Below are 12273 nucleotides of genomic sequence, written 5' to 3' on the forward strand. Positions count from 1 at the left end.
TTCTATTTACAGTTATTACAAAATATTGGCTATATTCCCCATGTTGTACAATACATCCTTGCATGGGCCTTTGTTTTTGTTTCCAGTTTTAATCCTGATTTATTTGGAACAGGTAATTAGTATTTTTTTGAAATGCTCTGAAAACAATCAAAAATAAAACATCCCAACGATTACACAATTGTACACTATAGGACTTCATAGGCTACAGGAAGATCATGTGTGTTAGCACATGAGACTCTCAGAAACCACCAAAGGGAGATGAGTCAAGAAATAGGCCCATTTTATGGGTGGCCAGAACACAGGGAGGTCAGCTCGATGCTGGGTGATGACATAGAGGGATGTATATAGGGAGGGTGAAAGGGAGGTTCAAGAGGGAGGGGATATGGGTATATTTGTGTAAATACAGTTGATTTACTTTGTTATACAGCAGAAACTAACACAACATTGTAAAGCAATTATACTCCAATAAAGATCTGAAGGGAAAAAAAGAAATAGGCCCATTTTATAAGAAACCCAGCTCGAAGGCTTGGCTGAGGTCCAGTGCTGATAATGGAAATGAAGGAGGCTTTACAGTTCTGGTTCCTAATCCAGTGTCCTTCCTCGCTCCTCTGCCACTGGCTCTTAGGGAAAAGCATCCCAACTCTTTGAGTCCCATCTTCCACATTTTCATAATGTACCCTATTTCATGTACTTGGCAGAGCTGTTTTGAGTACCAGATAGTATAGTGCAATAATTCTCAAGACATGATCCCCAGACGAGCACCTGGAAGCTTGTTAGAAATACAGATTTTCAGGCCCACCTCAAACCTGAATCAGAAACTCTGGGAGTGGGGCCCAGTGATCCACCTCCAGGCGATTCTGATGCATGCTCAAGTTTGAGGGCCACCAATGTGTATGTGAGATAGCCTTTTGAAAAGGGCAAAGAATTACAGAAATACGAGAAAATATGCTTATTTTTCATTGAGGTAAAAGTTATATATAGTGAAACCTAAAGATCTTAAATGTACAATTCTATGAATTTTCATATTGTGTCATCACCATACCAGACAAGACATAGAACTTTTTCACCGCCCCATAAAGTTCCCTCCCATCGATCCCTGTCCCCTTTGGGCAACCACTGTTCAATGATAGACTTTTCATTAGGGGACGTGAGGTGACTTGATGAAGAGTTGGACATGGAAAGAGCAATGGCTGTATTCTCTTTTTCATTTACTACTTATATCTAACCTTTTTTTTTTTCTAATTACTAAGCATAGTTCTCTGTGATTTTTACAGCCCATGGACCAAGCTTCTCTCAAAAACAGCGATGTTCTCATTCTGACAGGCCTTACCCAAATTCCCACCGCAAACCCAGATGGCATGGTGGGAGAGTTCTGCAGCAACCTGGGTATGTATCCAATGCAAATCTTAAATAGGATGATATGTTTTACATTTATTTTTTAATACCTTGCTTCTGTGGGTTTTTTTGTCTCTTTCCTTCACATTCACACCCTCTGATGCCCCCTATTAAAGCCTTTTTCCCCATTTATTCCCACTCTTTCTGCTCATCCTTCAAAGCCTACTGTTGTCAACAAGAGCAATTCTTAAGCAACTTAAATCTGAAGGCACAATAGGAATGGTGATTATAATGGTAAATTCGAATTTTTAGCACTTTATACAACAAATGCTCAACATTCTCCTGCTTGATTTATGCAGAAACTCTTATTCTTCTTGCTTTTTGGTGGGATTTGGGGGTGAGTCAGGAGTACTTATAGGGTAAACAGAGTTAAAGAAGGGAAGAATCACATCTTCGCTTTGTAAATGATAGCACAGAAAAGACTGTTAACACTTTGAAATCACAGCAGTGATACACTGAACAGGTGTATTTTTCTCCCCACTGGTTGGTTGGTATTATCTTTTCTTCTTTGAGGGGAAGACTAAATTGAAAGACTTGTTGGGTATTTGCTACCTGGAAGAAATATATATTTCTTTGGATATAATTGTTAGTAAAATCTAGAGATGCTGCATTTCTTTTAGAAATGTGTAAGTTGCTTATGTCTGAGCTCAGGCTACTGTAATAAAATGCCATAGTGTAGCTTTAAACAACACTAATTTCTCATAGTTCTGGAGGATAGGAAGTCAGAGATCAGGTTGCCAGGATGGTTGGGTTCTGGTGAGGGACCCTCTTTCTGGCTTGCAGACAGCAGCCTTCTTGGTGTGTTTTCACTGGTGAAGAAAAGCTGTTCTGGTGCCTCTTCCTCTTCTTAAAAGGGCACTAATTCCATCACAGGGACCACCCTAATGGCCTCATCTAGACAAGGTTACCTCCCAAAGGTTCCCCCTCCTAATACCATCATATTGGTGGTTAGGGCTTCAATATATGAACTTTAGGAGATACAACATTCACTCCCTGTTACCAAAGAGGAGGCAATAACCTCAGGCCCATCACCCCTGGCAACTGTAAGTGATGGTACCACAGCTCTGGGAGGAAAAAGTGCTTGTCATCTGATATTTACATGGAAGGCACTGCCCTCTGAAATTTCACTTGCGCTTGCCAGTAATCATAGTCTTTTTTTGTTCTTTGCTGGTTTTAAGCCAAAGGTAATTTATTCTTAGCTTGGAAAAGTTATTGGTCTGGTCTCAAATAGAATCTTTGATTTGTATGTTTGTTTATAATCTAGAATCATGGACTCAAAGAACTTTAAGTCTTAAAGGAACCTTACATCTAATCCACTGTTTCTCAGAGTGGGGTCCACCAACCACCTGCCTCAAGATCAATGAGACCACTTATCAAAAATGCAAATTTTGAGGCCCTCCCACAGACCTAGTAAGTCAAACTCACTGAGTAGAGGAGAGACCCAGTAGAAAAGTTGCGTTTGCAACATGTTCTGGCTATTTTCATGCAAAATAAAGCTTGAAATAAAGCCACTGATCAAGTTCTCTCCTCTCATAAGTGATGAGGAAGCTGAGGCCCAGGAGGTTGCAGTGGCTTAACTAAGGTCTGATAACCTGTGACGGGCAGAACTAGAGCCAGGCCTCTTGAGCCCTGATGGCTGATCTGGTCTTTCCCATGGTTCTGTACTCTAGTAATAACAAGTCAGCCAGTATTCCAGGCACAGCATTAGGAGAACCTGGATGTCAGAGTTGGGAACATGTAGGAGGATAGAAGACATCAGAGTCTTCAAGTTCTGTACCCAAACTCTGCTTGTTTCAATCTATGTTGGAAACTAAACAAAAAACAAACTTAAGAGATCTTTGACTTTTGTTTTAGCCAGTTATAGGTTCTAATATGATTTTACCATAAGTTGCAGTTGCTCATTTGATAATGCAAAGTATTTAAAGTATAGAGGGTTTTCTTATAGATAAAACATTAATGAAAGACAATGCCACTAAAATGAGTCAAACGGAAAAACTTGGCCTATTTCCTTATAGGTCATTCAGCAATGGTCAGAAACTGAACAGAGACAAATCTAGCAAAATTTTGAGCAGGAGCTAAAAAGAGAAGGAGCTTGGAAAGTCTGTCCTGAAGCTCATCTGCCATTGGTAACCTTGAAAACCAAGACCCCTAACTGCACACCCTGTTCCCAGGGACTGAGACATTGATTAAAAACTCAGCTGATCATTGGTCAGCCTCTGGATCCTCCCACTCTGGTGCTAGTCTTCAAAAGAAGCAAATTGTTATACATATGAAGTGAATTATAGAAACAGAAGTAGGAAAATGAAAGAAACGCAAATATTACTTTTAAAGTACTGTTCTCCCTGTATTAAACTGTTCTTTTGATACTACTTTTTCCCCCTCTGGCTTCAACTTTTCTTTTTTCTTTTCCTTTTTTCTTTTTTTTAAGTTTTATTGAAGTATAGTTGATTTACAGTGTTGTGTGGCTTCAACCTTTCTAGCACTGACGGTCCGGAACGGAGGAAACGTCTTGGTCCCTTGCTACCCCTCTGGAGTGATCTATGACCTCCTGGAGTGCCTGTATCAGTACATTGACTCTGCCGGCCTCTCCAGCATCCCTTTCTACTTCATCTCCCCAGTGGCTAACAGTTCACTTGAGTTTTCCCAGATTTTTGCTGAGTGGTATGTCTCTGTTCTTCCTGTGATTCAGTACATTCAAGCAGTAAGAATAGAATGTTTTAAATTTTAATTTAAAAAGAAATAGAAATAATCCTGTTTTTTCTGACCTTACTGTGAAACCTTCATTTTATTGTTTTTCCCTGTCTATGATGTGAAGATTGTATTAATGAAAGCCAAATCTATTATATTGCCAGAATTTAGAAGAATTGTTATCAAGAAGGGAAGGAGGGAAGGCGGGAAAGCAAAGACTTAACTTAGCCAGCACTTTCAACAGCAAAACTATTATACACTTACCTTCTTACATGCTACCCTCTGTTACAAAGTCTAAAAGCTAAGAACAGTTTAAAGCCCAAGCTCATATTGTCTAAAATTTATAATACCAAATCTGATGGGGAAAACTAGCTTATCTTTTCATTTCAATAGTATATTTGGCAGAATTGTTTTATTACAGCAGGAAATTATTTGATCAAATCCTAGGATGGGTAAATTATTGAACAATATGAAGTGGGTGAACCTTTTTAGGTTTATTTAGATGAATGTTTGAATCTAATTCGCCTAGCCAACAAAAGGCAGCGGTAGGAGGAAACAGAGTAACAACTTTTACAATGGATCCAATAGTGCCTTAGGATGGGAATGTGAGATACATACATATGTAGGGTGTGCTTAATCCCGTTTAGTAGTATGGTAGCCTGACTGGACACAATCTTCTGTGAAGCTTCTAATTTAAAAGTGACTTGCACACCATTCTGTACGACATATATCATTCGTACAACATCCCAACATTATGCTGCACACCCCCGTTCCCCCACCCTCACCCCACCCCATCCCCCTGCCCACCACATTTTTAAATACAGTTTTTTTCTTCCCATTTCATTTGTGGTCAGGGTCCTTTTTTTCTGTTTTTAGATCCAGGCAGGCTTCTCCATCCCATATGCATATTATTCATGTTCGTCCGTAGGACTTTTGTTGTTATTTATATTATATTTGACTTATTGTTAGTGACTGACAATAAAAAGTCACTTTTATTGGTAGCCATTGAATTTTATCCTTTGCTTAGAGACTTTTCTCCCCCAACATAGGAAGGTAATCTTGAATAAGTGGTATTCCACTCTAAGGATCACTTGCCCATTTAATGAGCATGTTCTGAATTTCTTCATCCAGATCCTCAGTTAAAAATATTGAAAAATACAAGCTCCTGGGCCAGCCCTTGTGGGCCCCTGTGGATGGTGTCCTAGCTGGGTGTGTGTCCTTCAGCTCCACTCTTGACCCATTACATTACATGCTTTTCTTATTGTCAGAGTGTCTGATCAGGTAGAATTCAGGACTACTAAAGTAAGAGTAGGTTGTTTTTGAGTTTCTATTTTTTGATATTTGTTAGTTTTTAATATGTGTGTAATACGTTTACTATAGAAAAAGATAAAAGTTACAGAGAACACTAAAAAAAATTGAACCCATGATCCCACTGTCCAGAAATAATATCACTGTTAGATTCTGATGTATTTTTCTTTCTATATAGGGATCGTGCTGAATATTTAATTGTGAATCCAGCTTTTAAATTTTTTAATATTAGAGCATTTTAATATCTTTGAGACCATAATTTTTGCTTGACTGAACTATTACATCATTAATCATCATTTATATGTGTAGTATAGTGTACTTAACTATTGTCTTATGGGGTGGACAGGCTTTTCCCAATTTTTTTCCTTTTAGTGATAAATTTTCAATTAATATCATTCTGTATATATATGACTACATCTTTTGCTTTGGGTAAGTTACTAAAAATAGGATTACTGGAACAAAGGGTATAGATATTTTTTAATGTTCATTATACAAATCTAAATTGCTTTCCGGAAAAAATTTTGTGTCTTCTGTGAATTGTTCCTTTTTTGCCCATTTACTTACCAGGGGTGTACTTTTATCTATTTATTTGAACTCTATGTATGTATTAAAGATCCTAACACTTTGGGATCTTTATATCTGCAGATATTGTTTCCCATTTTGATACTTTTTTCAATTTTGTCTTTGATTTTGTTTTTTGAATAATAACTTGTTACTTTGGTAAGTAATTTTAGGCTCAGAAAAGTTGCAGAGAGTACAGAAACTCCCATATGGCTTCCACTCAGTTTCCCCTCAATGTTAACATCTTACATGGCCATGCATTCATTCTGTTCCAAAACTAAGAAATTAACACGAGCACAGTATTGTTAACTAAACTCCAGTCTTTATTCAAGTTGCACCAGTTTTTTCACTAATGCTTATTTCCTATTCCAGGATCCAATCCAGGGTACCTCATTGCATTTAGCTCTTTGATTTTTTTGACAGAAGTATTTTAGTTTTATAGTTTTCTCTACTGATGCTAAGTGATATAGCATATTATCCTTTGCAACAATCTAAATTAAACTTTTAAACTAAGATCTTTTGTCTCTCTTCCTGAGTTTGAAATAAAGACAGTACTACTGTCTGTTTAGATATTATTAATAAGTAACTTTTCAAAAGTATCTTGTTTCCATATGTACATCTTCTTCCAAAAAGGATATAAAGTGATGTTTTTGAAATCAAGTTAAAATAAAGGTAAGAAAAATTAGATAACAGATTGTATTAATGAAGTTCAGGCAAAATCCAAGCCCCAGAGTCCCGAATTATTCTGCCAAAAGTAACATCTATTAGAATTGTTGAAATGCTTTAATTCTATTTTGATAGAATTCTTAGAAGCAGGCTTTAATAGACATGATCACTACGTATATTTTTTCCAACTTTTAAAACTGTCAAAGTTACAGAACACCCATGTACCTTGATTTAACAGTTGTTAACGTTTTGCCACATTTGCTTTTCCAGACATCTCCATATTTTAAATGTCATATCTGGCTAGGAAAAAACACAGACTACCTAAAACATTAACAGTGTCTCTAGATTAAGATAGAGTTACTGGAGAGATTTATTATTCTCCAGTTTAAGTTACCAGTTTTGCTGTTAATGAAATGGTGCGTGTACAAAATAGAAAAGCTATGTCTCAAAAAAGAAGTGTATCACTTTCTTCTCAAAATTTATCACAACTAGGGACTTCCCTGGCGGTCCAGTGGTTAAAACTGTGTGCTTCCACTGCAGGGGGCACAAGTTCAACCCCCAGTCTGGGAATTAAGATCCTGTAAGCCGCATAGTGCAGCCAAAAAAAAAAAAAAATTGATCACAACTAAGTGCAATACGGTATCTTGGATGAAAAGAACATTAGTAGAAAAACTGGTGAAAGCTGAGCAAAGTCTAGAGTTTAGTTAACTGTATGGTACTAATGTTAATTTCTTAGTTTAACAAACATAGTGGGATACCAGGTAAAAAGTACATGGGAACTGTACTGTATTTGGAACTTTTCTGTAAATCTAAAATTACTCCAAAATAAGACGCTTATTTTTTAAGAAAAAAAAATGTATTGAGGAATTTCAAAGGTAAAAACTGTGCTCACAAGTTACTTATACCCTAATTATGCTATAAATGCTGGCTTTTTATTCACAGTGAAATTCACTAGCAGGAAAACGGTAAACTTCAGTATTAAGTATTTGCACTTGCTGCCACTAGGTGGCAACAAATGCCTCTGTGCACCCTGCCTAACCTGCTGATCTGTTTTTCCTCCTCAAAAGGCTTTGTCACAACAAACAGACTAAGGTATATCTCCCAGAACCGCCTTTTCCTCATGCAGAGGTAAGAAAATGAAATCACTGGGTCAGAGCAAGAACAAAATGTAGATAAATGGATGTGGGTGGAGATAACAGGTCATTAGATTTAAAAAATCCAAAGTAAACTGATATAACCCATTGTTTCCCTTGTGAGGTGGCAGTGAGGTACTCTAACTCAAGATTCATTACTTTCTCTTCCTATTAATATGTTATATCACCAGTATGTTATTCAGTTAATAGCCTACCTCTGTTTCATTGACTGAGGCATTTTATTCTACTAACTTTTTTGCATAACAGATTTACTTATTGTAAAGTCTTCTTTTTATTTGGTTGTGTCTGACATTGGTATAAATTTTTAATGATGAAAATAGCAACATTTCAGTTTAGAAAACAGAAAAATTCTCCATTCCTCACAGAACCAGTGAGTGTTTTTATATGGCTGTGTGTGTCCCAGTTTTGTTTTTACTGTGTTTTTTGTTTGTCACCAAACGTTGTATCATGGACATTCTTCTGTGTGCCTCACCATTATTATTGCTACCTGATATTCCATATCATAGAAACATAATGTAGTGCACCTAACCATCCCCTTCCTGTTGGACAATAGTTACTCCCGGTGTTTTGTTCTGTTTTTTTAAAAAAGACATTTAAATTGGTATAACCACTTTAGGAAACAGACAGAGTTGAACCTAGGACTATGATGTCCTTTATGCCGCAGCAGTTTTGTTCCTAAAGTCTGTACTGAACAGAAATGCAGGTGTGTCACCCAGAGATCTGCACAGAAATCTTCATAGCCCTCTTGGTAATAGTGCTGAAATGTACCCAAATGCCCACCAATAGCTGAACGGATTTTGTGGTATATTCGCACAGTGGAATACCTTACATCAAAGAGAATGAAGGGGCTTCGATTATATGCAACAATGTAGATAAATTTCACAAACATAATGTTAGTGAATGAAGCCAGATATAAAAGAGTAGATGTGGTGTGATTTTATTTATATAAAAGTTCAAACACATAGAAAGCTCATCTATGATATTAAAAGCCAAGGAGAATGGTTTTCCTGGAGGTAGCAGTGGGGGTAGGCAGTACCCAGAAGGGGACAAAGAGGGATTTCTGAGGAGCTGGTAATGCTGATTCTTGATGTGCATATGGGAACATGGAAGTTTTCAGTTTGTAAAAATTTCATCAAGTTTGGAGTGTCTGTGCAGGTACTTACGTATAGGGATGTCGTTGGCTTATTTGTTACGCAGTTGACTGTTGGCTCAAAGGTAAATTGCAACAAATATCCTGCTAATTATTTTAAATCTGACTGCTGTTTTCCTACTCCAAAGGACAGGCCTTTCATGAACCAGAATGTCAAGTGAAAGGTTTTGAGGAAGTTATTTGCGGTCCTCATAGTCTTCTTACAGCAGCCAAGATTTTTGCAAGCTCTGTCATTACTAGAGTGAAGTTCAGACTAAATATCACATGTCAGAAAATTAAGTGTAGCAAAACATACTTTGTGGTAGGCTTTACCACTGAAAGTCTAAATTTGCCTTTCCCCTAATAACAATTAGCCTTTCTTCAGAACTTGTTCTCTAAGGGTGTTCCCATGTTCTTACCCACAAGTATGTCACAGATGACCTTTGTCTCAGTTCACAGTTAGGAATGTGAAAAGACCATAGTTGCGTGATCAGGGTTCCTAATATAGAGTTTATCAATATTAGGGCATGATGGAGTTAATAGTCGATATTGTGTAACCAGTGTGCACAAGAAAATACAGTTCTGCCCTTAGTACTGATAAAAAAAATTGCTTTACAGAATTCCTACCCTACAGTTTCATTGCCTGTACAATTTGGACCTTAAATCAGCACAAAGGTAATTCTGGGTGGTCAAAAAGGTAGTAAGTCAGCTGGAAAAGTAGGTCTAGTTGGCCAAAAAAATAAATTATCTTAGTTTGCCTAAAAAATGACTTATGTGCAAAGACCTGCTGCTCTTCTTTGAATCCCATTCATTGCCTTAACATCTTTGGATACAATAGAACTAGTCCTTTAGTCAGCCATTCACCTGTTTAACTGGGGCAAGTAATGTTTTTGGCCAGGTAGGTTATAAAAAAGAATGTCAGTTTTATTTGTATATAACTTGGGAGGGAAGTAGGAATGCAATGATTGTTGCATCTTTACTATTCATATCCCATCCAGGCATGTGACACCTGATTAAGATCTCCAGAGTAGTCTTGCTGATGAAAGTAGTCTCTCTGAATTAAAGATTAAATCTTCAAAATGGGAGTTTGGCTTCCATTTGGGGACAGCCCCATTCTGGCCACATCCTCATCCTCACTGTTGGGGTGACTGCAGGTGCGCTTGGAGTTGTAGCCTGGGCTCCCCTCTTATGCATTATGGGTGACTACAGGATTGAACTGTGTCACAGACCATTTCTTTATCCATTAAACAGCATCTCAAACTAGTTGATATTTATGGTCTCCAAAGTGGGGAGTGTTTGTCGTCTGACTTTTTGGTGCTAGAGTGGGGCAGTGCAGCTGAGGCAGCAGGAAGATCTTCTGAGCAGTGTCACAAGATGCCATCTGTGGTTGTAACTGTATGTGGTGTTGCCTTGGGTCGGGCCTGACGTTAGGAGGGTGGTTTCAAGTGTTGTGCTGGAAGGAAGACCTTTTGGGTTCAAAACATTCACCCTTGAGACAGGTTTGAGGCTGTACGTGGCCTGCACAGTCCCACATTTCTGAAAGCCAATTTGTTCTTGTGTTGCTTAAGTCCCCACGGTAACTTAACACAGCTCTACCTTGTCAAGAAGCGGTCCTGTGCTGGTAAACAATTTTTCTTGTGTGAGGTGTTTACTGTTGATAGAAGTTGGTGATGCACAGAGTTTGGGAAAGTTGCTTGTACTTCAAAGAGTAACTGATATGGGGGCCTTCTGGGCCTGGGGCTCAAGAGTGTCAGAAAGGGTTAGACAGAATCAGGCCGTAACAACCTGAAAAAAAAGTTTCCATTAAGTATGGTGATTTTACCAAAAAGTCCCATCTTTTGAGAAAGTCACACTGTAGGTAAAAATTTTGGATCTTTGGTTAATTTTAATAGCATTATCTTGAATTCTTAATTTGTTTTGCTCACTCTTCCATGCTGTGGTTCTTCCTTCCTGGGCAGGCTAACGTCTTTTCATCTGCTTTTGATACGTATTCTAGCTCATTCAGACCAACAAGCTGAAGCACTACCCCAGCATCCATGGAGACTTCAGCAACGATTTCAGACAGCCATGTGTGGTCTTCACTGGACACCCTTCCCTCCGGTTTGGGGATGTGGTCCATTTCATGGAGCTCTGGGGGAAATCTAGTCTCAACACTGTCATATTCACAGGTAAATATACCAACAAACAAAACCCTGCCCTTCCCACTGGGAGCATCCCTGAATACCTGCTACCTACCAGGTAGAGACCCCCAGGAAGAATTTGACAGTAAGGCATAAATATGACCACTGTTCTGTTGTAAATACCAAAAGATAAAGCACCCAGAAGGGACAGTGTAAGAACATAGCAAAATGTCCTGTTAGGTCAGTGCGCTAGACAGGGCTTTCATATCCATTTTTGTAGACTTACCCCGAGACAGATCTCTGGTCCAGAACTACTTTCAAAAGGATTTTGTAAGCTGTTCAGGAACTACAGGAATTCTAGTCATCAGTTTTGCTTTACCCTTTATAAATTACTTGTTGAGATGGATCTTGCTCCTTTGGTTATAGTTTACTCTGGCTTGCAGTTTTTCTTGTGGAGGTGAACCTCTCAGAATAAAGCTAATCCTTTAATGAGGGCAAGTTAGGGGTTTTATTTAATCACTGTCTTATTTCATCAATTCACAGTCTTCAGACAGCCTTGGGATTTGAAAATCCCATGGGCAATGAAGTAAAAACCTTAAACTGATATCTGGTCTGAGTTACTATAACCTAAGCTGGGCTCACTTTCTTCTGTAAAATGGGATTGTTGGTCACTCCTCAGGCAGCTCTGTGCATTTAGTCAATTGTTATAAGAAAGCACTTCTTATGGTGCCTGGCACAAAAGCCTTTTGAGAAAGTACCAGTTGTCTTCTTAGAGTTGATAGCAACGTAGGAGGAGTCTAGCTATGCCCAGAGCTTAGGGGTCAGGGATGCTTGGGCCCTTCCCTGTGCTTGGCCTCTTGTGAGGACCAGCCAGAGGCCATCAGGAACATACCAGTAATCGAACAAAGTTGGGGTACTAACCCACTACAGTGAGGGGGGATACTGTCATGGGAAGGCGGGAAGCATCGCAGGGCATGTTCAAAAGAACTTAAGGATTCGGACCTTGGATTAGGTGATTTTGGAGGTGGGTTCGTTGCTCTGGCTTGGGTGCCATCAGGAAGCAGTAGTTCTCTGATTGGGTATCTTACTGATTCTTATCTAGAAGGCAAGAAGAATGGAGCCAAGATAGAGCAGTGTTTGCTTGTTTCATGGTTTGGATAGTTTTATGGTCTTGTGTTCAGGCATGACTATGGAGGGTCTTGTTTTTGTCTTGATCCATCGTGGTCACTGAGTGGCCTTTTCTGATGTCAGC

At 38.6% G+C, this 12273-nt stretch overlaps 1 protein-coding gene across 5 annotated transcripts in view; it reads left to right on the plus strand.

Moving 5' to 3' along the window:
* The window catches only part of INTS9 (integrator complex subunit 9), a 107430-nt gene that overhangs the window by 76217 nt on the left and 18940 nt on the right, over positions 1–12273 (plus strand). For all 5 annotated transcript variants that reach the window (XM_057723359.1, XM_057723355.1, XM_057723357.1 and 2 more), the window contains 4 exons: positions 1275–1386; positions 3876–4056; positions 7686–7746; positions 10898–11069. In XM_057723359.1, coding sequence (XP_057579342.1) covers positions 1275–1386; positions 3876–4056; positions 7686–7746; positions 10898–11069 — 526 coding nt within the window. The remainder of the gene's footprint in view (positions 1–1274; positions 1387–3875; positions 4057–7685; positions 7747–10897; positions 11070–12273) is intronic.

The sequence above is a fragment of the Hippopotamus amphibius genome, chromosome 2 (assembly GCF_030028045.1).
Source record: "Hippopotamus amphibius kiboko isolate mHipAmp2 chromosome 2, mHipAmp2.hap2, whole genome shotgun sequence".
NCBI lineage: Eukaryota > Metazoa > Chordata > Mammalia > Artiodactyla > Hippopotamidae > Hippopotamus > Hippopotamus amphibius.